Here is a 26578-nt window from a genome sequence, read left to right as displayed (position 1 = left end):
ATCACAATATATTGTCATTGTTTGTGTCTGTATTTAAGCTAAGGGACGGCCATGTCTAAAGTCATCTTGTGCTTGACCCCTCAGGACTAGCACAATTAACACGGCATGCAGCAGGTGTTCGTTAAGGACTTAATAAAGTAATGAATAAATAAATCTGAGAGACTCTCAAACTACCAACGTCTCTTATGGAGCAATATTCTTTTTTAAGGATTACAAAATGTTGCGAATGATTAGGAATGCTGAAAATATATCATCTGTCTGGAAATACATATAATCATAACCACGTTCCCCTACTGGTAACTAATATCAGTAAGTCTTGATGTACCTAACGTTGAGAACAGAGGAAAAAGAGAATAATAGCAAACACCATCATTAAAGTAAACTTTATACACACTTCCATTAAGTGCCTCAAGAGCTAACTGACCCTAGATTTACAAGTAATACACAAATATTCACGTTGAAAACCTTAACATCAGAGCAACAGTAAGATTTACAAATAAAGGGACAGATAAGCAAATAAGAGAAAAGATTCATTTTCATTTCCTTTCAGGTTAACTTATAATTCAAGCCTTAATGCTGAAGTCATACACAGCACACCCTTTATTTCAGAGCAAAGCCATACCTGTCAAAAGAATCTGTGGCTACTTTGTAGAGATAAATAAAGAGTTTACTGCAGTGCTGTAAAGTGGGTGACACTGTGTCCACCGAGATTACATCTTCCTCCAGAAGTCTTTGAAATGGCTGTGTGTTTGAGGGGAAGACATTCATGGGGCTTATTTTTCGTAGGTCTGAGAAGCAGCCAAGAAATCGAACGGCATCTGCCAACTTCTCATACTGAATCTCTGTTTTGAAGAAATGAGAGTTGGCTGGCTCATAGCGCATTGCCGCAGTCAATGTGCAGAACACAGTGTGGAGAAGTTCAAACACTTGATTCTGGTTCACTTTCTCCCAGCCATTCTTGGGTGGTGAGCTCAAAGACCTTTCCATAGCAACAAGCAAGGATGTAATGTACACAAATCCTCCAACTTTCCTAAAAACTGTTCTTGAACGATGGCTTTCTCGAAGGACTGACAGGAGGGCCTAAAGGGGATGAGAAAAAACAAAGGATTTCCCTTATAATTAAAATTAAAACAAAATACACGAATGTCAAGGGGGGAATATTATTTCTATGAATATCTAATAGGAATGTTTTTGTTACTTCCCCATTCAGCAGCCCTATGAAGTATATCAAATATCTTACTAATTAAAAAATGACATATTACACAAAAATAGACATATAGATCAATGGAACTGAATAGAGAATCCAGAAATAAACCCATGCTTATATAGTCAATTAATCAGTGACAAAGGAGACAAGAATATATGGACAGTCTTGGCAACAAATGGTGCTGGGAAAAACAGACAGCCACATGGGAAAGAATTTAACTGGACCACTTTCTTACATCATACACAAAAATAAACTCAAAATGGATTAAAGACCTAACTGTGAAACCATAAACTCCTAAAAAACAAGCAAACAAACAAAAAAAACCCACAGGCAGTAATTTCTTTGACATCAGCTGTAGAAACATTTTTCTAGATATATTTCCTGAGGCCATAGTTTAAGTAAAATTAAACTATGGGGACTATACCAAAATAAAAAAGCTCTTGCACAGCCAAGGAACTCAACAAACAAAACAAAAAGACAACCTACTGAATGGGAAGGCTACATTTGCATATGATTTATCTGATAAGGGCTTAATATCTAAAATACATAGAGAACTTATAAAACTCAACACCAAACAAACAAAATTTTTAAATGGGTAGAAGACATAAATAGACATTTTTCCAAAGAAGATACACAGATGGCCAAAAGACACATGAGAAGATGCTCAACATCAACCATCATTGGGGAAATACAAACCAATACAATAATGAAATATTCATCTCACATCTGTCAGAATGGCTAAAATAAAAAACACAAAGAATAACAACTGTGGTAAGGATGTGGAGAAAAGGAAACTCTCAAGCACTGTTGGTGGGAATGCAAATTGGTGTAGCCACTGTGGAAAACTGTATGGAGGTTCCTCCAAAAATTAAAAATAGAAATACCATATGATTCAATAATTCTACTCCTGGGTACTTATGAAAAGAAAACAGAAGCACTAATTCAAAAAGTTGTATGTACCCTTATTTACTGCAGCATTATTTACAAGAGTCAAGATATGGAAGCAACTTAAGTGTCCACTCATAGATGACTGGATAAATAAGATGTGGTGTATGTATATAATGGAGTATCAATCATAACAAAGAGCTAGATTTTTCCATTTGCAACAATATGGATGGATCTAGAGGGTACAAGGACAAGTGAAATGTTACAGAAAGACAAATACTGTAATTTATATGTGAAATTTAAGAAAGAAAACAAACAAGAAAAAAGAGACAAACAAAAAGGGACTCTTAAACTGGTAGTAGACAAACCATAAGAGACTCTTAATCTCACAAAACAAACAGAGGGTTGCTGGGGGTATGGGGGTAGGGAAAGGGTGGTGGGGTTATGGACACTGGGGAGGGTATGTGCTATGGTGAGTGCTGTGAAGTGTGTAAACCTGGCAATTCACAGACCTGTTCCCTGGGGCTAATAATATATTATATGTTAATAAAAAAATTTAAAAAATTTTAAAAAAGAAAAAGAAAAAGAGAGAAGACAAAAATATATAAATAAATAAACTGGTAGTTGACAAGGAGAGCTGGGTGAGGGGATGGGTGAAACAGGTAACAGATTAAGAGTACACTTATGAACACTGAGCAATGTATGTAATTGTTGGATCATTATATTGTACATCTGAAACTAATATAACACTGTATATTAATTATACTTCAATTAAAAGATGTCATATTAAAGGCAGAAGATCGTGTTAGCAAACATTATCCCATAATTCTTTCGGTAGACTAAGGCTAAATCCTGATGGAAAAGCTTTTCCTTTGATGGATAATGACATCAATGAATTTGGTGATTTTTACAAAGTAATTGTATTAAATAAACAAAATACATATTCTAGTATAATTTTACCCAATCATGAACACTTATAACTGTGTGTGTATACAAACTGATTTATTCTAGAAAAGATACGAAGTCAAGGCAGCGAAGATCTGAAGTATTTCAATTCATATAAAGTGACCATATCCTGATGCTTTGGAAAGAGGAGCAACTTCAAGGTACTTATTAGACATTCCTTCTTGCAAAATGAGTTAGAGTCTGATGACTGAAAGCATGCTCTTGCCCAGAATAGCTGTAAGTACTATGAAATAAAACCTGAAGGAAACAAGTAAAACAATCTTGTAGAACTATTACTTACTTTCTGAACTGTCATGCTTTTAACTTAGTTTATAATTAAAAATCACATTACAAAATTAGCTGTATAAGGCACTTCTTCAAGTTGTGTGCTAGCGTATTTAAACCTCTCCTTAAACCTACATGTTATGCACCATTATTGTCCCCACTTCATACATGGTGCTTAAATGTGGTTCAATGTGGTTAATTAACTTGCCTAAGATTGTACGGCTTACACAATGGCAAGGGGAGGATATAAACCCAAACACAATGATGCCCCCACTCATGCATTTCACTATGACACTACTGGCCCAAGCGACAATCTGAAATCTGTTTGTTGACACAAGGGCTCCTTTTCTCTGTTTCAGACACTGGAACACCATGGGTATTCTAATATTACTTAAGACATCATTTATAATGTTCCCAATCATTACATTTAAAGACCATTTTATTAAGATATCTCACATTTCTAATGATATTTGAAGGGAAAGGCTAAATATTAATATATATAACTGTCTTTTTGAAATACACTGCTTTAGAAATTAAGATATGTACCAATGCCTTAATTATTTTAAAAGGAAGTATGTAATCTGTAGATATATACAAAAATCTAAAATACAATGCATTCCTTCCATTATTCTGCCAATAAATTTCTATTTTACCAGGATTTGACAGTACAGTTTCTCTATCTTGTCAAATTTAATTAACTGTACTTGCAATATCAACTTTTTTTTTTCCTTTTTAAACATTTTATCATCTAGCCTGGAAATTAAATGCAAAGACTTGAGTCAGAATGCTTGGGTTGAAATTCTGACCTCAATGTTACAAAATGTTTTACCATGGTCAGCTACCTAACCTCCCTGTGTCTTGAGTTTTCGGTTGTGTAAAATTGAAGCAATAATGATAACTTTCTCCACGGGAAGTACAAGTAAAGCTATTAGCAAAATGCCCGACATAAGCCCATGACCATCCTCATCTTTAAAAACACACAGGGGAGGGGCGCGTGGGTGGCTTAGTTGGTGAAGCAACTGCCTTCTGCTCAGGTCATGATCTTGGAGTCCCGGGATCAAGTCAGGCATCCGGCTCCCTGCTCAGTGGGGAATTTGCTTCTCTCTCTGACTTCTCCCCTTTCATGCTCCCTCTCTTAAGTTCTCTCCCTCTCAAACAAAGAAATAAAATCTTAAAAAACAAAAACACACTGGGAAAAACAGGACAAGTATTATTTTATATAGGAGGATGGGTGAGTTCAGAGTCAAAGTAATATGCAGAAAACCATATTGCAGGTTGGAGTTAGTATAAGGGTTAGAAAAACAGTGCTTATCAAATCTGAGTCTAATCATCTGAATTGCATAGATCTGGGTAAGTTCCCCTCCTACTACCTTCCAACTGGAACTGTCCTGGCACTCTGACATCATCATATCATCCGCTCAGTATCTGAAAACTTTCAATACTGTGAAATAACTGAATATGTTGCTTCAATCAATAATTAATGATCAGATACCAAAGTTACAATGCGATATTGATGGTAGGTGCTTAATTAGACAAAATCATCAGATACATATATATATGTATGTACACATATATATATATATATATATATATATATATATCTTTAATATTTTGATTTGTGAAAGAGAGAACACAAGCAGGGGGAGCGGCTGGCAGAGGGAGAAGCAGGCTCTCCGCTGAGCAAGAAGTCCAGCGCGCAACTAGATCCCAGGACCCTGGGATCATGACCTGAGCTGAAGACAGACACTTAACCCAATGAGCCACCCAGGCATCCCCAACAGCTATACATTAGCTGCATACTTTGCATAAACATAATGCATACAATTCAAATTTGTGCATCTGGGGAATTATAAAATATCGTATATGGAATTTTGGGTTTCGGCAAAAATAATTATAAATTAAATTACACAGGTCTGTGGTTTTGTCAGCTGAACAGACACCTCAAGAAGCAGTTCTGGAAGCAGCAAGAATGGAAACTTAAATTGAGGTCTCCAATCCTCCTCACTGCCTCCCCACCCTCCTTCATGCTCTCAAAGCAATGCAGTACTGGAGCCAGCTCATACTGGCTCTTGAGAGCCAACTGTTGTATTTTTGAAATTTTATGTGCCTTATTAAAACACAGGCGTGATTAAAAATTGTTCTATAAATTTGCAACTAAATAAGTTATTTTAAAAACAAACGTAGTAAATGCTCAAAGCTTATCACTTCCTAGTTATTTTCTGAATTTTACTATTCCCTATACTCTTAAGATACTACATAAGGGGGCGCTATGTTCATCTCTTCCCAATCCACATTCAGTAACGCTTTGGCGGCCTGAAACAGGTCACAGTGGCAGTATTTACACCATGGAAATTAGTAAGTACAACACAGGGGACCCTCCCTCCTACCTTCCTGCAGTCTCAGAGTCACTTATTAACATTTGCAGAACATTGCCTTAGTATTAGGGGTCAGCTCATTACCCTCTATTGGCTTTATTTATTGATGTTTTACAAATCCATTAAAGGTACCAAGAAAGAAGGAAACTGTATGCTAAAAAAATGTGGCCATCTTAACATCTTTGGAAGGTACTTGTTTTTTTTTTTTTCTGAACAATCCCTTCAAATTTACAAATATTCTCCAATATTGATACGCTTATAGATTTTTCTTGTCTGTGAGATAAGTTGTGGGAAGACTGCATTTTAAAATGAGTATTCAAAATTGTTTTTATACTCAATCAAAACAGGATGAAATAAAACAATAGTGTAAAGAATAAAAATTATTCATTGTTGAGAAAGTCACTGCACAAAGCAAAAGTTAATAAAAGAAAGCTATGATTCTAGAAGGCAGCTCTACTTGTTGTGATGTCAGTGCCAAGACTGGGGTGAGGATGCAATGAGAGCGTATCAGAGGGGAAGGAGATGGTGACCTGAGGGCCTCAGAGCCCAGAAAAGACATGAGCTTTTCTCTTACTATTCAGATTTTTATATCATTTTAGACTTGAAGAAAAACTGCAAGAATAGTTTATGATCATGGTAAGTTACTGAGAAATAACCACAAATTTTAACGGTAAGAGAGCAATAACAAGACACTTATTAAATTACCCTTAAAATATCAGTCTTCAACTGCAATTCTGTTGGTGGGGCTGAATGCATTAAGCCCAGGAGAGTGCCCATGTCATCCTCCCCATTTGGAGAGAGCACCAGCTGCTGGATGATCATCAGGGCGTGCTGCCGGCACTGTGGGTACTTCACTATATTATGCGCACATCTTGCTCCTCCAAATTCTCGGAAAATTCCTGACAGAGAAAGAACAACATGGGCTAACTTAAAACCTTCTAAGACACGTGAGATGGATTAAAATTTGATCTTTTTGTAGGAAGAGTAACGCAAAAGACTGCAAATAAAACCCACCCAGCCATTTCACCTTTTAAATGACCACACACAACTACACTATGGGAGGTCAGCAAAGAAGTAAATTCTCCAAATTGAGAAGATTCAGATATTTCACAAGTAGATACAGAAGGGACTCAATATTTTTATGTAAAGGCTTTAAGCTGAACAATACTGGAAATCAAATTATGTAAAAATTAAACTGAACAAGGCACCCCAAGTATTTGCAAGAAAGGAATGGAATAAGTGATTCTTTAAGGAGAAAAATTACAAGGAACCAAACTTTTTGGTGGAGTAGAGCACATGAACCAAAACCCCCCCACAAATTCTGTAACAAAAGGCATCAGTCATTGTACCAAAGACTTTTGTAGATTGGTTTATTTAATCTTCATCCCCTACGATACAGATGAGGAAATGAGATATACAGAATTTGGATAACATGGTCAAGGTCACACAGCTAGCAAATGACAGAGCAGGAGTGACACCTACATAGCTCAGTTTAAAGGTACTCTAACAGCTTAAAGCAACTTGTATATGCCACTATTCTAGTAATTTATATCAAGCAGTTTAGTATTATTTATCTGTATGTTCGGTCCCCCATTAAACTTGGGATTTCCTTCTAGTCTGTATTTCAGTAAATGACTCCTAAGTGAAAAGATGTTTGTGTATTTTGCTGTAGTGGCCACTATCCTATTTAATGACTTTCTATTTGCAAACTTTGTAAGAATTACATGGCCCTGAAGTGAATGTAAGTCACATGCTAAGATTTAGCACATGAGAGCCATGTGTATTTACTTCCAGGTGACCAGTGAGTGCCCATTACATAATCACCATAGCTAATATTTTCTGAACACTTACTATGAGCAAAGCACTAAGTGCCCCAGATCACATAGCTAAGTAATACCTTTCTTAACAAGGAAAGATAGTCATTAAGAGCTTGTTGAAAATGTCTGGCACTCTGGGAGATGGGTTAAGTGACTTTTAGTTACATGGGGTAAGATCTCTACTCTCCTCCAACAGAACTGTTCAGTCCCTCCTGTGTAGCACTAGGTCATGTCATCAAAAAATAATCTGCCAAATAAATCTTTGATAGTACATCCTTATCCTTTTATCTAAGTTAAGACACAAAGATAATTCTTGTCCTAAAGAAATTATGACCTGATAGAAAAGGATGTAAACATGTAATTATATATCATTACTTAAGTACAGTTTTGACTAATTCCAAGACAGAGTTGAATGAATTTAGTAAAGTATTTAAATAATAAGTGTGGTGAAGTTTAATGTGTATGATATTAACATTTCATCTATGGTATAATGCATAATCTCATTTCCACTAACTTATCTTTGTCTCTTTGTATCTTTGTGTCTTGAACACCCAGCATGGTGGGACACAAAATATATTTTAAATATGTGAATACTGAGTTCCTTTGCATTCTGGCAAATGGGCAATGGGTTTGTTCATTAGTTCATTTTCTTGTTCATTCATTCCTTCATCCATCTGTGGCGTCCCGTAACACTTAAAATACAATTCATGTTCCTTGGCATGGCCTGAAAGGCTCTGTATGACCTGAGCCCAGCCTACTCATCTCAATTCATCTCCCCAATACTTATTCTTCTTAAACTGTGCTGACATTGTTGCCTGAGAGGTTTAAGTGCTCTTTTTTAAGAGCAAGAGTGATATTTTACAAATACAAATGGACTGTTCATGACAGAAAAAGACTGAAGAAAAGTTGAGACCAAAGATAAAGATTTAAGGAATCCAGTTTACCTGGGAGAGGCAAATTTTACTACAGAATCATTTTTCAATACTTCTTTAAAGTTGTAACATTATAATACTCTAACATGAATTACTAAAAATTAAGAAAATCACTGTAAGAAGCAGATATTTTGGAAAACATTTAAACAAAGTCATTTGTGTTATGTAAATTAAAAAAATGATACTTTAACGACTACTTTAGAAAAGACTACTTTAAAAACAAGGTATTGTATTTTTTTTAAAAGGCAATAAAATATAAGAACATATTGTGAAATAGTAATGACAATGTTACATATTTTGCCAATAAATTTAAAAAGGTCAAAAGCATTGTATTTCTGGATATGATGGTACTATCACTGAATCAACAGTTTTTCTTATAAGTGATAGGAATTTTTCATAAGCAAGAGTCATTAGAGAAGACAAAACTAGAGAGAATACTCCCCACTCCCCCGAGGCATGTGCTAGAAGCTTGTTTAGTCACCTGCATTTGTGTGGGATCCTTGAAGCAGCACTGTTAAGGTCTCCATAACCAACAAAGCCAGGTGTTTTTGGTCTTCAACTGAACTATTGTTTCTTGAGTCCCCTAAGAAAAAGGACCAAAGGTTCAAATCACAAAAGTTGTAAGCTTATTTTTTTCTCTTGATTTGGTTTTAATAATTTAATTATTTCTTTCATATTCACTTTTACCATTAATACAAATTATATAATACAATCTGTAAAAATGATACACTCCCAAAAGTAAGGTCAAAATCAGTGTTTAAAGATTTTATTTTGGGGTGGCTAGAAAGTTACAGTTGTCTAACAAACAGGAAGAAGGAAAATGCCAGCACTGGATGACGTATGGAACTGATGGATCACTGTACAACTGAATCTAATATGACACTGTATGCTAACTAGAATTAAGACAGAACCTCAAAAAAAAAAAAAAAAAAAAAAAAGGGAAAATGACATAGTATTCTTCTTACAAAAGTTTTCCTAATCCAGGCTAAGGTTAGATTTTAAGACACTATTTATGAATAGTGCTATCTATTCAAACTGTTTTAATTCATTCACATATTTAATACTAAATGCCAGATACCTCTATGCCTTTATCAGATTAGAAAGGATAAAAAATATCAAATTTAAGATACCTAAGTGATAATATATGTGTACATATATAACATCACTAAAAAGATTTATTTTTTGCTCTCTATAATTAAAAACATTCTGAAGCACCTAAACATCCCAATTGTTTCTAGGAGCTTTTGAAATTCCCTCTCAGAAGCAGAAAGTAGCACAAATGAGTCATGTGGACCATAAATGTTCCCCTCAATTTTTACCTTAAATTATTTTCCACCACAGTGACATATTTCTAGGGCCCTGCTCCTTCCCAATTCCCTAACAGAGGTTGAATGAACAAGTTAATTGTGGGAAATATTCACAAGGGTATCACGATAACGCCCATTTTTAAGTCATTCAAATCAACAGCCAAATGAAAAGCAAAAACATGAACAAAACACCCTGCCCAAACCCCTTTATCAAATAAAGTAGAATTCTGAAAAATGCTTTACCTTGTTCATTTAGTGCCTGAGTTGGATCCTTCAAGAGGGCAGCATATTTGTGCAAAAGGTTTACCATGACCTCCAGAAGGCCCACCTCCCTGAACACATCTTTAAATATGTAGTCATGTCGTGTAAACTTAAGAAGTGTCTTCATTGCAATAATGCTACAGTGGTAAGAAGAGCTAGATTTTAAGAGGATGCTAACACTAATGAGTTCTTTACAAGGGATGTAATTTAAGCTAAAAACGACAAACTCCAGCATCTCAAAGTATTTGCTTTGTACTTCCGGGAGTTTAGAAATCTTTTCTGCAAACTGTGACAGTGTGTGCTGTGACTCGAGGATGAAGTAATTGGCATTGTCAGCCATGTAAATATTTGTGATGGCATCAAGGATGATCTGGGCAAGGAAGCTGGTTTTTGCTTTTAAAAATGCATTCTGAAGCACTGCAAAGGCTTGGATGTTTCTCACACTGTGACCTGAAATGGAAAACAAGAAAACAGAAGTAGGTGTTACATGATATTTTAATCATGGCAAGCTAGTCTATTTAAACAGATCATGAATTGTTAAGGTTTCTCAACTGTTTACTAAGAACACATTCTGTTTTCACAAAAAGTCCTGTTTTTCTCCATCCAACTTCAGTCATTTAATTAAAAACAATACTGTTAAAACTTATAATGCATCATTATGAATACTCCAATTCAAGAATAGTATCTACTGAAACACTAGACTGTTTTACAGAAAATAAAGCATATTATGTAAGTCCAGCCTTCTGAGTTTGGAAATATGCAGGGATTTCTTTTCTTTTCTTTTCTTTTCTTTTCTTTTCTTTTCTTTTCTTTTCTTTTCTTTTCTTTTCTTTTCTTTTCTTTTCTTTTCTTTCTTTTCTTTTCTTTTCTTTTCTTTTCTTTTCTTTTCTTTTCTTTTCTTTTCTTTTCTTTTCTTTTCTTTTTCTTTTCTTTTTCTTTCTTTCTTTCTTTCTTTCTTTCTTTCTTTCTTTCTTTCTTTCTTTCTTTCATTTTATCTGTAAGATGTACCTTGACTGTAAGAACAGTTACCTCTCATGAAAAGACTTTTAGCCTGAAGCAGTAAAAGGCCAGGGAACAGCAAGAATGCAAGCAGGAAAATAGTAGGAGGCTGAAAATTCTCTAAGATCCAATGTCTCTTTATCTACTACATTAGAACTTTCACAAATTTTAATTTGAAAATGCATTTTGTTTTCAGGCTAAGAGTGCAATTTCTTCACATATGTTTGTTAAAGCCACTTATAGCTACCTACCAGCTGTATTTTTTAACATCTGATTTTTAAACATACCAACCGAGAAAAAATATCTGTACACCTGTCTCTTGTGAGGCAAATTAGCAAAAATAATTATAAAGAAATTAACATATAAAGTATTTGAAGCAACTGAAAACAAGTGACTGGTTCTAAGAACTGTCCCCAGGTTCATAACTACTAGGAGTACAGGACATTTGTCAGAGTGACCAAAACATTAATCTAGTGCCAAGAAATTAGCATAGTACCTTACAGCATAAGCCGGGTATCAGAAAGAAGATAAACACAGAACTAGGAAAAATAAAAAATGAGTTAGAAAGACTGCCCAGAAATCCTGGCTTGGACATTCTTTAAAAAAATAAAAAGATTTTTAAAAAATCTTTGATGTATAAATGATTTCAATTTTGTTTATCTATAACATAAAATTTCTTCTATGTGTAGCAAATACCAAAGATATATTTTTACTTCCAGCTCCAGATTAATAGTATGCTTGCTCTTTGAGGACATCTTTCCTCTTTATTACCTGCAGGTAATAAATCAAAAACCAAGCTCAGATGGACTGGTGGACATACAAATTGTTAAAGTCTGACTACAAGTGACCAACAATGACAAATAAAGTTAAAGGATAACTATAACCTATATTTTGCATCTTTCAACTAAGTGACAATGTATCAGTTTTCACTATAAAGAAAGGAGTCAAAATGAGCTAAGCTTAGAGTAATATGGGAAAATTTGGAATTTTTCAAGTTTTATCTTCATTATTTGGTTTGAAGTGATGTACTGGCAAAAGATAAGGAATCTTAATAAGCAATCCCAAGAACAAATTGTCCACCATAAAAAGGCGAACCAAATACAATGTGTACACATTCAAACAATTAAAAGTAAACATGGATGGCTCAGTTGGTTAAGCGTCCAACTCTTGATTTTGGCTCAGGTCATGATCTTAGGGTCCTGGGATTGAGCCCTGCTTTGGGCTCCACATTCAGGAGTCTGCTTGAGATTTTCTCCCTCTCTCCTTTCCCTCCGCTCGTGTTCTCTTTCTAAAATAAGCAAATAAATCTTAAGAAAAAAAGAAAAAGAAAAAGCTTTCTGCTGATGATGATACAAATTTTTATTAAAGTTCTTACTGTAAAGTACAAGAATATTAGTCATTCTCAAGCATTAACATACACAGATAAGTTTATCACCTTCATTAATAACTCAGTTTACCCTTTCCGTTAAATTTTATGTATCTATACTATTCTATTTGATTTAAAAATCAGCACTAAAAATAAGGTTGGTAAACTATATGTATAGTTTATATAAGGTAGGTACATTCATGTTTCCTCTTTTAAATGAGATAATCAATGAATATGTAAAAAATTCCTTAGTAACAGGAATTTGCTTTTCACAGATGATAAAAGGGAAACCAGTGAAACAAAGCAAATATTCCCCCAAAGTACCCTGAAGAAATAACTGACAAAAAGATAAACAGTGTCAACGTAACAGAATATAGCCAGCCCAACCCCTAAACAGTCCAAACCGAAGAGTTAAAATCTGCAGACTATCACTGCTTCATTCTATCAGTGCTACACACAACACTGTCACACTTGGCTTTCCTCATCTCTATTCCTTCACAAGAATCCATCAGCTCTTATCCAAAACTAGATTAAAAAGAAATGTAACAACAGCAAAGGAAAAAAAACCCACTAAAACCAAAAATCAAACTTAATAAATTCACAGATAAAAATGGTCAGTATTTTTAAAAAAACCAAATGCATTTCTAGAAACTAGCAACAAGAAATCTGAAATGAAATTAAGAAAACAATTCTGTTCATAATAGTATCAAAAAGAATATTTAAGGATAAACTTAACAGAAGATTTGAAAGTCTTGTACTATGTAAACTATAAAACTATGCTTAGAGAAAATAAGATCCAAATAAATGGAAAGATATATATATATAATATATAATATATATCTTACATGGATTGGAAGATTCAATATTGTTAAAATGTTAATTCTCCCCCAGGTTGATATCCATTTGCACTCCCAATCAACTCCCAGTCTCAGGCTTTTATTTTCATTTTTTTAAAAGTTGACATGATTATTAAATTTAAGTGGAGTTCAAAGGATATAGAATGGCCAAAGTAATTTTGAAAAGGAAGAACAAAATTGGATAACTTACATGACTCTATTTTAAGACTTACTTTAAAGATACAGTTAAAAAAAAAAGATACAGTAATCAAAACCTTATGGTATTGCCTTAAGGATGGACATATTGATCAATGGAGCAGACGTGAAAATGAATCGCAGATGTATGGTTATACGTGGTCTTTTCAACAAAAGGTCTTGGATAGCCATACTGAAAGGAAAAAAAATTCTTTCCTACCATGTGCAAAAATTAACTTAAAATGTACCACGGACCCTAATAGAAATATCAAAATATGAAACTCCTAGAAGAAAACACAAATCTTAGTTAATTTGGTTAACTAAGATTTTTTCATTATGATTTAATATCTGCAAAATATTTTTTAAAATGGTAAGTTGGACTTCATCAAAATTAAGTTTCCATTCTTCTAAAGATGCTACTAAGAATAAAAGGCAAGTTAAGAACAGGAGAACATACTTTAAAAAAAAAGTATCTTATAAAAGACTTATCCAGAATATTTAAAGAACTCTTAAAATCCCAATGAAAAGAACAATCCTATCAAACACTGGGCACAGAGATCTGAACCGAAGTTGAGAGATGGCAAATAAGGGTGGCTCAGTGGGTTAAAGCCTCTGCCTTCGGCTCAGGTCATGATCCCAGGGTCCTGGGATCAAGCCCCATGTTGGGCTCTCGCTCGGCGGGGAGCCTGCTTCTCATTCTCTCTCTGCCTGCCTCTCTCCCTACTTGTGATCTCTGTGTGTCAAATAAATAAATAAATAAATAAATAAATAAAATCTTAAACACATTAAAAGATGTTTGAAATCCTTTAAAAAATGCAAATTAAAAACACAACTAGATACTACTATACACACTAGAATGTCTAAAACAAGTGTTGCTGAGGATGTAAAGCAAACTTTCTCACACTGCTGCTGACACGAGGGCAAATGGGATAGCTACTTTATAAAACAGTCTGACAGTTTCTCATAAAGTTAAAGATACATATGACCTAGCAATTCTATCGCTTAGAATATACCCCAAAGAAATGAAACATCCCCACAAAGACTTGTTTCATATAAATATTCATATAAACATTAGTCATGACAGTTAAATAAATGCCATCAATTGATGAACAGGTAAACAAAGTGCAAGAAATCCACATAATGAAATACTTTCCAAAAAAGGAACAAACTTTAAATACATGCAATCACATGGACGAATTACAAAAGTGAAAGAAACCAGATACAAAAGAACTACATATTGTATGATTCCAATTTATGAAATTCTAGAAAGGGTGAAACCACAGGGTGAAACCAAAGCAGATCAATGGCTGCCAGGGCAAGTGGGAGGGAAGCAGGGATTGAAAGCAAGGGAAATAAGTAAATCTTTAGAAGGATGGGAATATTCCATATCATGATTACAGTGGTGATTACACAAGCATATATATTTATGAAAACTCATCAAATTCGACACTCAAAATGGACATATTTGAATATATGCAAATGATGCCTCAATAATGCTGACGAAAAAAAAAATCCCATATTCTCTTTATGAAACACAGCTATCTCCTTTAGTCTGCACAATAACCTTAACAAAGCAGCCATGGGAAATCGGTATTTTTTGACTTACAAACTAAATTCAAAATGATCTAGCTTGATACATTCATTTTACAGAATACTGCATCAATTTTTCTGAAGAAGACAGTGATATTTAGAAAGGTTCAATGACTCAAGAGTCACCCAGATTCTGACTCTTAGGGCACTGTCCTTTCTAGTTAATCTCGCTTTCGTAGACAACATGTCACTGGATTCTCCCAGTAACCTCTGAAGGTGTTAGGTTATATATTTATTATCCCTGTTACAGATGAGACAACATGAGAAAGATGTATGAGGAAGGTCAATTTTGCTGCATTAATTCTCTCATTACAAAATAATGCTATTGTAATTAGTTATTATGCCAGTATCATAATTGGATTAATTAACCAAATAAAGTTTAAAAGAAGAAGTATGTTGTGACCTATGTATGTTGTGCTATTCTTTTTACATTATTTTTATTAACATATAATGTATTATTTGCCCCAGGGATACAGGTCTGTGAATCATCAGGCTTACACATTTCACAGCACTCACCATAGTACATACACTCCCCAGTGTCCATAACCCAACCACCCTATCCCTACCCCCCAACCCCTCAGCAACCCTGTTTGTTTCCTGAGATCAAGAATTTCTTGTGGTTTTTCTCCCTCCCGATCCCATCTTGTTTCATTTTTTTCCTTCCCAAGACCCCAAACTCCCTACCCTGGCTCTTAAATTCCTCCTATCAGAGAGATGATATTATAATTGTCTTTCTCTGATTGAGAGAGAGAGCACCAGCAGGGAAAGTCGGAGAGGGAGAAGCAGGCTCCCCGCTAAGCAGGGAGCCTGATGGCGGGACTCAAGCCCAGGACCCTGGGATCATGATCTGAGCTGAAGGCAGATGCTTAAATGACTGAGCCACCGAGGCACCCCTGCTGTGAGCTATTTTTAAATTAACTCAAAGAAACAGTTAATTGTGGAATACTCAAGCTACAGTCTATATATTAGCAGTTTTGTGAGACTCTTATTTTTTCCTTAATATTTAATAAAGTGAAACCTTGAACTACTCAGTAAAATATGTCTGGATTTCTCCTTACTGCTCAGAGACTCACTTAAAAAACTGCACATTGAGAGTACAATTGACTACAGGAAACCTGACAACTCCAATCAAAGTCATGAGTTTTCAATATAATTTTCCCCTAATAAATTAAACTTAGGGCTTTCTAGTAAATCCATTTATTCTCACTGAAGAAATAAATTTATAACTGCTGACTTCTATGTTATAAAGTACGAAGATGACATACTCTGAAATTTAAATAACCAGACATGTTGATATTTTCTGCCTAGTTAAATTTTACATGCAAATATCTTAACTGTATTGAATATTTAGTAAGTGACAATCATAGTCAAGAAACCATGAGAGGCCTGCAGGCTCAGGTTCTTTTAGAAAGGTTATTATGAAGTTAAAAAAATTAAACTGTAAAACTAGCTTGCACTCTCATGTAACTAAATGTTATTAACTAAAAAAGGTCCCTTAATAAAATATCACTAGATGAGGAGTCAAAGTTGGGAAATTGTAACTGTACAAAATTTACTCCCCGATCTGAAATAAATAATATAAAGTCTTTGTGGGGCACCTGGTGGCTCAGTTGGTAAAGCATCCAATTTCAACTCAGGTCACAATCTCGGGGTTGTGAGATCCAACCCCTCAGCAGACTCCGTGCTGGGTATGGAGTCTGCTTAAGATCTCTCTCCCTCACCAAAAAAAAAAAAAAGTCTTTGTACCTGTATTTGTTTAGTTTTAAAATACAAGCATTTGTGACTCAGGCTTTCTATTTACATCTTATATAGAGATAAGCTAAGTGATCAGAGTGTGAATCAAGTTCCAACCACATAAACTGGAAATGTATTAGCCTGCCAACATACAAAAAGGGTCATGTTTAAATTACTAGGCTGTTTGAATGTTAAGATGAAATACTAAAATGTAAATTTCATTGGCTGATGTTATGTATTATCATATATATTTCATCATATATATCATTTTCAAGCATGTGACCTGGTAAGTCTGTCACCCAAGAACGTGCACCATAAATAAAGCATAAACTCTAATGAAAAATAGCCTATTACACCTTTATACATGTAACAAGGAGCAATCCAAGTCAAACTGATTTATTGTCTCTACTTCTTTGAGTGGCTCAGAATAGGAAGAAAACAAATGACTCACCTTTGCCTGCAGGCTGAGGTACTGCAAAACCAGGCAATAAAAAGGGTGCCCCTGTGGTAATACCAGCTGGTTTTAGTTCATTGACACCATATGTTGTTAGGGAAGTTATCAGATTAACCAGATCTTTCAAGGCATCTTTGGATTCTGCTTCTTTCGCTTGTTCCAATCTAGGAAAAGTATCGTTTGGTAAATATTTTTTCTCCTTTGTTGTATGCTCAAATTTAATAAGGAGAAATTTTCAGTTTGCATATGCAGTAAGTAAAGGTATAAAGTACTCCAAGATGTTTTTTTGTACAATTTTTCCTTATATAAAGACATACTTTAAAAAATCTACAAATTTCATTGTAAGACACCATAATGAAAAAAAAAATTGTAATAGGCTAAGACCTCATATATAACAGCTGATTTTGCATTTAACAGTGTTATTTTAATTTTTTTTAAGATTTTATTTATAACAGCATTAATTTAGATTGATCACTAATCTTTGGTATAAAGCACAAAATAAAAGAATTACATTAAATACCTCTTAAGATCCTTAAAAAATCAAAGATTATAAAGTTTCACTGTTTACAACCTAAAATCTTATTAACCATTTCTTTCCGAAGACATTTTCTGTTAACAATTTTTAAAAATGAGCTTCTTTGAAAGAGTTCTAAGTCTTTATCTGTATCTCATTAATTAGTTCAGGTACTCTCGTTAGAATACATTTAAATAAAGTTCTGAAGAGTAATTTTTTAGAACCATATTTCTTTAAAAGAACATTTGGAGTCATTATGGAATTATATTTTGACTGTGGTTTTATCAAGAACACAAAAAAAGGTGCAAAACTATCTCTTTAAAAGAGTAAGATTTAATGGGGCTTCCTCCATAACAGAACTAATTATTCTAATTAAAATAAAGCTGAAGAATACACTTAAGTAGAAAAAGTTATGTTTAGCCTCACAACTCAGACACCTGTTAATATTCTGATACGGTTTGGGGCACCTGGGTGGCTCAGTGGGTTAAGCCTCTGCCTTCAGCTCAGGTCATGATTCCAGAGTCCTGGGATTGAGGCCCACATTGGGCTCTCTGCTCAGCAGGGAGCCTGCTTTCCCCTCTCTCTCTGCCTACTTGTGATCTCTGTCAAATAAATAAAATCTTAAAAAAAATATTCTGATATGATTTATAAACTTGCCCTTTTTTTAATTGTGAAAAGTTTGGTCTTAATAATAGCTTTTTTAAACCATATACAGAATTTTATAACCTGTTTTTTCCATTTACCAATGTTGACACAAATGCTTCTCCTTTTTAATATAAAATCCCTATAGATACTCTTTTAATGGTCATGAAGAGCCAACCACAGATTTGAGGAAAGGGAAGTGGGATAGCCAGTGGGAATCAGAATACAGGAGCATTAATTTTGTCTACATTTAGGATTATATTTCTAGGATTAATAACCACAGGTGAGAGTATCAACATTTTTGAGGCTCTTGACTGTAAGTGATCAATCTGCAGGCTCAAAGGATTATACCAATTAACACCCCCCATCCAGTTACATGAAATGCTCACCTCATCACCTTCTATATCCTCCTCTGTAAATTAAGATATATATATATGCGCCAAAGTGTATTCTGGGGAGTTGCTTAGTAGTAATCGCAAGTACGTTACACTGGTATTAGAAATAAGGAGTTTACAAAATAGTGCTGGTTTAGAACAGATCAAATGATTTAAAAGTAAGTAATGGGCCAGGAACAACTAGTGAGACATGAGTATTTTCTTCTTAATAAATTTGCAACCAGCCATTTTCCCAGGATATGAATGAAACATTTGGGATGGAAAAGGGGGCTTGTGAAACATTTTGTTTTATACATACATTGTAAGATCTCATTCAATCTACATAATTATTCTTGTTATTAACTATATTAATAAACCACTGGTATAGTAAGAAATCCCAAAAATATAATTAAGCATGAAGACTTTACACTTTAGAAAGATGTCAGTTAGCTCTTCTCTCAGCTACTGAAGAACAGATTTACTTCCACACCTAACCATGGATTCCACCAAGTTTGTAGCCTGCATTTGCAAGCTTAAACTCACTTTTTATACTCTGCCTGCAGACAGGAATAAAAAGAAGTGATTAAAGCCAAGGGGATAAGGTATACATTGAATAAGTGATTAATCCCTTTTTTTTCCCCGTAGCCCCAAACCCTGCTGTTTCCATTGACAGAAAAGACTGAATACACATTTAAAATATATTCTTAAATTGTGGGGTCTTACCTAAGCAAGAGATCACAAAGGAAATTATATCCTTGCCATATTCGAAAATCATCCAAAAGGGTTTGGGAAACATCACTTGAATCTTTGAGGAAACAAGAAAGCCCAGTAAACATTTCAACAATTTCTAGGGGAGACAGGTCATCCGATTGCTGCATATTCTGAACACACGTAGATAAACATTCTTTTTCTGCAAAAATTAAGAATAAATACGTATTATTTATATCAATTGCTTAAGAAAATTTTTATTCTTAAATAAAAAATTTTATTCTCAATGAAATACTGAATTTTAATGTATCTATAAAATACTAGAAGATAAATGTTATTACACATTCTAAAAGTAAATACAAGACTCAAATTCACTGGAAAAGCTCTGTCACTAAGTAGTAAACAAAGGGTAATACAGAAAATGTTGAAAAATAGTTGACATTATTATAGTTTTTACACCACACTTAGGTGTTTTTCAGTAAACAAAATGATTGCTTGCTGCCAAACAGTATTTTTGATCTTTTATGTTAGAATAGTAAAAGGATGGGGGGGGGGTGGGCAAAAACCTATCTACTAAGTTTAAAAAGAAAAATCCAATCATTAGTTTAAAAGCTCAAATCGGAGTGAATATGGACCAATGAGATACAGAAATACTTCAGGAAATAAAATTTTTTCAATTATGTTTATACTTATGTTACTCATTTAAAGCACAGTGGTACCTTCTCACTGACTTTGGGGATTAAAGGCTTTTCAAAAAGATGTTCTCCCAGCCACCTGCAGGCACATCTGCAGGCCTAGCCCAGTCTCCCCATCAGAGAGATGCTGAGCCTGGACCCCCAAGCAGGCTGTCATACACTCGTCACCTCCAGACGCTTTCCCAGCACAGGCAGTGTTCTGAGCCTTATGGAGAGGTGCTGGGTGGATGTGACATGTGTTATAGAAGCCCTCATACAGCTGGGCAGGCACTAGGGTGTGAATAGAACTCATTTGTCCTTATGGCCCCTTTTGATCTTTTACTTAAAGCAAATTTTCCACGGAACACTCATAACTTAGTAAAGGCACAGAGGAGTGTGGGTTTGAGCAGAATCCGGTTGACTGATGAATCATGAACAAATTTAAGAACAGAGATGGGATTTGAATGAAGCATAACTCACTGTGATTTATTAGTTGTTCCATGAAATAGAGTGCAAACTCTCAACATTTTTTTTCTATTATCTTTAACGAAATTGATTTGTCTAAAGAAATCCAATGTCACATAACAAAAGCTAGTAAGATTTAACATGGGAATGTGGGCAAGAAGCATTTAATGACTGATTGATGTTAGGTGAGTGAACAAACAGTTGTATTAAAAATTATTTTGTAAGATTTTCAGGGAAAAAACATATAAGAAGTGAACTATTTCAGATGCTACACTGTCTCCTAGTAAGACATTTAAAGGGTAATTGACACTTACATAGGAGTTAAACAGAATGCACAATTTCTCCTTAGTAATGATAAGGAATCCACCTAATTTCACTTATGCCCCATTGGCCAGATACTTACCTATCTACTAATGAAATATCTTCAGAAAGGCTTTAAACTATAATATCACAAAAAAACTTTTTTCCCCCCCCTCAGGAAAAGAGTAGGGAAGAATAGGCTACGATACCAAACTGACATTCTGATTAAACATTTATAAACAATGAAATTATTTCAACTCTTGTAGATATCCATTGTTTAGAACATACAAAAATTTCTTACATTAGAAATGTCTCAGAAATAAATTTTTTTTTCTCCTGGCAAAGACCATTTTTAATTTGAAATAGAATCTTTAGAAAACTGAGAGATAAAAAGCAGTCTGTCATCACATGAAGAAGAGAAAAATGAAAGAAACTTAGGGCGCTGAAAATGAACATAAAGAAATATTCACCATGAATATACTTCACTACATTGACACTAAGACCATGACGGGATATGGTCATAAGGACTTCTCCAGCACTCTTCCTCCAAGGCAGGTTGTAGGGAGGGCACCAAGAGGTTATTGCACTGAATAAAAGCTGGAGATCATCTTTTTGAGCCAGTTCCTCCGCCGGAGAAACAAAACTGCAGAGTTTCACTAAGATCTAAAGAAACAAAACAAATGTGTATTTAAATAAATGAGTGGTTGGGTAAAGGAGGAGCCAGAAGAGGGCTAGATCTGATTATTAAAAACTCTGAAAGTTCAGGGTTAGTATTAAGTGATATCATTAAAGCCACAATGATGGGTGCTTTAACTCAGGCAATGTTAAAAAAAACAACCTATAATTAGACGTGTGTTATACTAAGATAGTAAGCCAGACCTACTTTTATCAGCTTATTTAAAATTAACCAAAAAAAAACCCAAAAAACAAAAAACAAAACAAAACACAAAAAAACCCACCAAAAAAACAAAAACAAAAAACCCCAACTCTGTTTACTATCCTGTCTTCTCTGTGGTATTTTTGTATACTGACTCTGAAATGGAAAAAATCAACAGTAACTTTCAAGGTCAACATTTTGGTTTTCTAATTTGGTTCTTTAATTCATAGATTGTCATAGGTGAGATACAATTTTCTTCTCTAAAAAGGACAGTTTTAGGGAGGTGAGAAAGTAAAAACAGGTCTTGAAAACTATTTTAAATTGTTCCAATTTCTATACAGGTAGAAGGAGATATTACAATAACAAAATCATTTTAATTCTGAATCATCTTTCAACTATCTCTAGTAGCCAAAAATCTTCTAAGGCTTGGCTTTCAAAGAAGATTCAAAACTTCTTAAACTTTGGAATGAGAATTTATTCCTTAATTATGATTTGCAGAATACACATTACACTAGTACTCAAAGCACTAAGAGCCACTACTTTTAGAATTCAGCTATGGTTTTTGCCTTCAATGGATTTTTTTCCTGCTTATCTTGTCTCAGCATCAGAAGTTAACTTTTCTTCTCCTTGCTAAAATTTCTTTTCTAAATATTCAAAAATATCTATCATAATGAATAAAGTAACTATAATTTATGTAAATTTTATTCTCTTCAAAGAAATGTGCTTCATGAAATTTGAGTATTTTAGCATCTGTGAGGAAACTGCTAAATATACAAAAAGTATTTAAAATATGTTTTGTCTGAGAAAGTTAGGTTTTTATTTCTCCTATTTCCTTCAATGCAAAAGTTTACTTAAATAGAAGGGCTTTCTAATTCATAGTTGCCAAATAGGAGGAAAGGGGGAATAAATGACCAAGAATACAGAGAAATAAGGTATTTACAAAATAAGGCATTCCCCCTGACACACACAAAAATGCCTGGAGAAATTGCTGGATACTGATTTAATATCTGTAATAGGTTATTAACTTTCCCCATACATGTCAAATGTAACCCAAAAAATAAAATGAAAAAAAGATCATCAACTGCAACAAAATTTATCTACCTTCAAAAAAGTACATCACTGAATATACTTTTCACTGGTTCTCACACTACCTTATGTGATTAGAGAAGTATGTCATTTCTCTAATTTGTAACATAAAAACAAACTTGAAAATAAAATACTTTCTCCAAAACAAATCTTTCTTCTCAAAAATGAACTGGATTTAATTCCTTAAATTTGTTGATTTTTAAAATAACTAGCTCTTAATCTTTAAAGGCAAAAGGATTCTCAGAAATAATCTCATGTAATCCTTTCATTTTATAGAATAGAAAACCAGTCTATATCTCATTCATCTTCTCCTATATACTAACCATTTCTATTTGTAGGGACTCTGTTATTAACTCTAGCCAAGTGTGGCAGAAAATAACTGGCCAAATCAACACAACTACAAAAAAACCACAAAACAAACAAAACAACACAGTGAATGCTTACATCAACCAGTACCAATGCTAAGGACCCAGGAAACCAACTATCACATAACATAAACATACGGATTTCATGTATCATAAACAGTATGTGTTCTGAAAACATTTGGTAAGTCTGTCCCTACTGGCATTCTAGACAAAGTGGCGACCACAGTGTCCTGTGAGGAGAAAATGAAATAAGGAAGTGATGCTAAAGGAGCATTGGATTAGAAGGTGGGAAGAGCCAGGACCCCATCCCTGCCATACAACTGCTGTGGACTACAGCCTCAGCTATTAGCTTCTGTAACTTTAAACGGAGAGTTTCATCCAAATTCTTGTTGAAGTTCCTTTTGGCCTTAACATTCAATGGTTCCAATATGCTGAAATGAATCTCACATTCATTTGGAAACACCCACGGCCTTCAGATACAGAAAACATTTTTTTAAGTTTTAGAAGAAATCTTTGCTATACTTAATTAGCATTAAAAACACAAAATTCAGCCTCCGTTTATTGCCAAAGGTATTAATTAGTTCTTTAGAAGAGCTTTATTGAAATAGGGTTACTAGCCTATAAGCAAAGACTAACCCACTACATTCATTAGCAATGTCTTTAAGCAGCTTTAATTCCTATGGGATTTACTCCTTTGTTTATTCCCATTGCTTTTCTCATCCAATCTAATTCAGGACTCAGATAAACATAACTTCTAATCCTACTTCTGCCATTTGCTTTCATCATCATTTTGTGGAAAAACAAAACCTCTGAAGTCATGGGATGCCTTCCAAATGATATGAGATAATAGATTTACCTAAATACTAGCAAAAAGTATCTAAGAAATCCAGTGTTCAATAAATATTTGTTGAATTAGTACTTTATTGATAATCTTGTCTTTTCCTTTTTTTGTTGTTTTTTAAGATTTTATTTATTTGAGAGAGAGTGAGTGCACACATGTGTGCATGAGCTGGGGTGGGAAAAGCAGGCTTCCTGCTGAGCAGGGAGACTGACCTGGAGCTCAAGCCCAGGACCCTGGGATCATGACCTGACCTGAAGGCAGATGCTTAAACAACTGAGCCACCCAGGTGCACTGTGTCTTTTCCTTTCTAAGACTGCCTTAGTCTCCCTCTCTCTTGTCCCTTCATTGCTCACCCCTCCACAAAGCTCTTCATCAAAGACCCCACTACCACATATCCAGCTCCACCTTACCCACTGCAGATCCACTGTCCTCTCAGCTACTCTGAGGGAGGTGGCCCTGGTGGTGGAAAGAGCAGCAATCAAAGGGTCTTTTAGTTCATGTCTACCACACACAAACCATCGCTTTGCGTTTTATTTCACTTAATCCTCACAAAAACCCTTTAGGTAGGTATCATTTTCCTGACTTCAGAGGTGAGAAATGTGCATCTTAAATTATGTAATTGCAGAGAACTGAATTCAAACATGTGTCGTTTGTTTTTATTTTTTTTTAATTGAGGTGAAACATGTAACACAAAATATACCATCTTAATCATTTTTAAGTATAGTGTTCATTTCATGCACGTTACTGTACAACAGCTCTCTAGCACATTTTCATCCTGCAAAACTGAAACTCTACACCCACTAAACAACAACCCTTTGTTCCTTACCCTCTGGCACTTGGGAATCACTGTCCTACTTGCTAAGAGTTTGACCACTTTGATTCACAGAAGTGAAATGACACAGTACCTGTCCTCTTGTGTCAATGTGGTTTTTCTGAACACTGTATTAATCCCATAGATAGACTGTATTCCACATTTGTGTACTCTGTTTTGAAAATTTTCTCCCAAGGAAGGATATCAAAATGATGGCCAGACAAACTAACAAAGGTCTACTAAACCCTGGTTAACTGCTAATGCTATTAAAGGAATAGCAGCAACAGCAGTAAAGAAGAACTTTAAAAGCAGAGAGCAGAGGAGATGGTGGCAGCCACTAAAATAAACAGGCTTTAACAAGTGAAATATTTATAGGCTAGGAATTTCCTATATTTAGAGCAACAAACAGAATTTCTCATATTTTAAGAACTGTTACCCCAAGGGCACCTGGGTGGCTCAGTGGGTTAAAGCCTCTGCCTTCGGCTTGGGTCATGATCCCAGGGTCCTGGGGTCGAGGCCCTTGTCGGGCTCTCTGCTCAGTGGGGAGCCTGCTTCCTCCTCTCTCTCTGCCTGCCTCTCTGCCTACTTGTGATCTCTGTCTGTCAAATAAATAATAAGACCTTAAAAAAAATTTAAAAAAAACAACAACAAACTATTACCCCAAATTTAATATGACTGACAACAGAAGTCTTTTTGCTTATTCCCTTTTAGAGATGTCATTGCCTTATCAAAGGATACCTTAATATTTGAATCTGTCCAGAGAAATAAACTTGTTAATGCCTCACTCCATTACTCCTCAAAGTAAGTGTTCAGATTCAAGAAATATGGCAATTATATGAGACAAAGTCAATAATAAAGAGCATAGAAGGGGTGACTGAGTGGTTCAGTTGGTTAAGTGTCTGCCTTCAGCTCAGGTCATGATCCCCGCCAGGGTCCTGGGACACAGCCCCGCATCAGGCTTCCTGCTCAGCAGGGAGTCTGCTTCTCTTTTCTCTCTGCCTCTCCCCAAACTTGTGCACGCTTTCTAACTCTCTCTCTCAAATAAATAATTAATAAAATCTTAAAAATATATGAGAGCATGGAGTATTATAGAAAATGGAATAGGCAGAACATCTCTTTGAGGAGTACACCTGTTTCATTTTAAATAGACTGGTATTGCTGGGCAGACAAAGAGCACCTTCCACACCTGTACAAAAACTTTCTGGAGTAGTCCACGACGTTCTGCTACAGGTAGCTCATTCTGTGCACCTCCAACGGCCTCAGGCACATGTGGAAGGTCAAAAAACAGATATAAACATTTAACCAGGGTGGAAGGCACTGACATCGTTGTCATGCAGTCCACGGTTTTCTGGAAAACAAACCAATAAATAAGTGAATAAGCAGACAGACAGATATAACTGTAACTGGTGCAGCTAAGGAAATTCACAAATTTTAAGCCAGATGTTAAATCATTAACTTACAAATTTTAAACCAGAAAATTACATACAAAATAACTTCTTAAATGCCTGAAAATCTTTAAAAAATTACTCCATGCTGACAAATACTCATTTTCCATTTGGACAAGTTTGCTTTAATCAAAGATTGAGATGTATTTGTTATTTATTAAGTTTACTATTTATTTATCAAGAGGCAGAATGTTTCAAAGAATATAAACTTTGCAATCTGGAAAAAAGACACTTAACCATAAATTTAGGCAAACGAATTTTGCTGGACCTCACTTTTCTCTCCTATAA

General features: G+C 34.7%; 1 protein-coding gene across 5 annotated transcripts in view; it reads right to left on the bottom strand.

Annotated features, from left to right (window-relative positions):
* The window catches only part of WDFY3 (WD repeat and FYVE domain containing 3), a 278171-nt gene that overhangs the window by 129336 nt on the left and 122257 nt on the right, over positions 1–26578 (bottom strand). For all 5 annotated transcript variants that reach the window (XM_059173438.1, XM_059173447.1, XM_059173443.1 and 2 more), the window contains 8 exons: positions 26032–26193; positions 21336–21528; positions 19442–19628; positions 17186–17352; positions 9997–10464; positions 8928–9029; positions 6403–6596; positions 623–1080 (listed from right to left, as the gene is read on the bottom strand). In XM_059173438.1, coding sequence (XP_059029421.1) covers positions 623–1080; positions 6403–6596; positions 8928–9029; positions 9997–10464; positions 17186–17352; positions 19442–19628; positions 21336–21528; positions 26032–26193 — 1931 coding nt within the window. The remainder of the gene's footprint in view (positions 1–622; positions 1081–6402; positions 6597–8927; positions 9030–9996; positions 10465–17185; positions 17353–19441; positions 19629–21335; positions 21529–26031; positions 26194–26578) is intronic.

The sequence above is a fragment of the Mustela lutreola genome, chromosome 1 (assembly GCF_030435805.1).
Source record: "Mustela lutreola isolate mMusLut2 chromosome 1, mMusLut2.pri, whole genome shotgun sequence".
NCBI classification, from domain to species: Eukaryota; Metazoa; Chordata; class Mammalia; order Carnivora; family Mustelidae; genus Mustela; species Mustela lutreola.
This window is presented reverse-complemented; position numbering and strand designations above follow the sequence as displayed.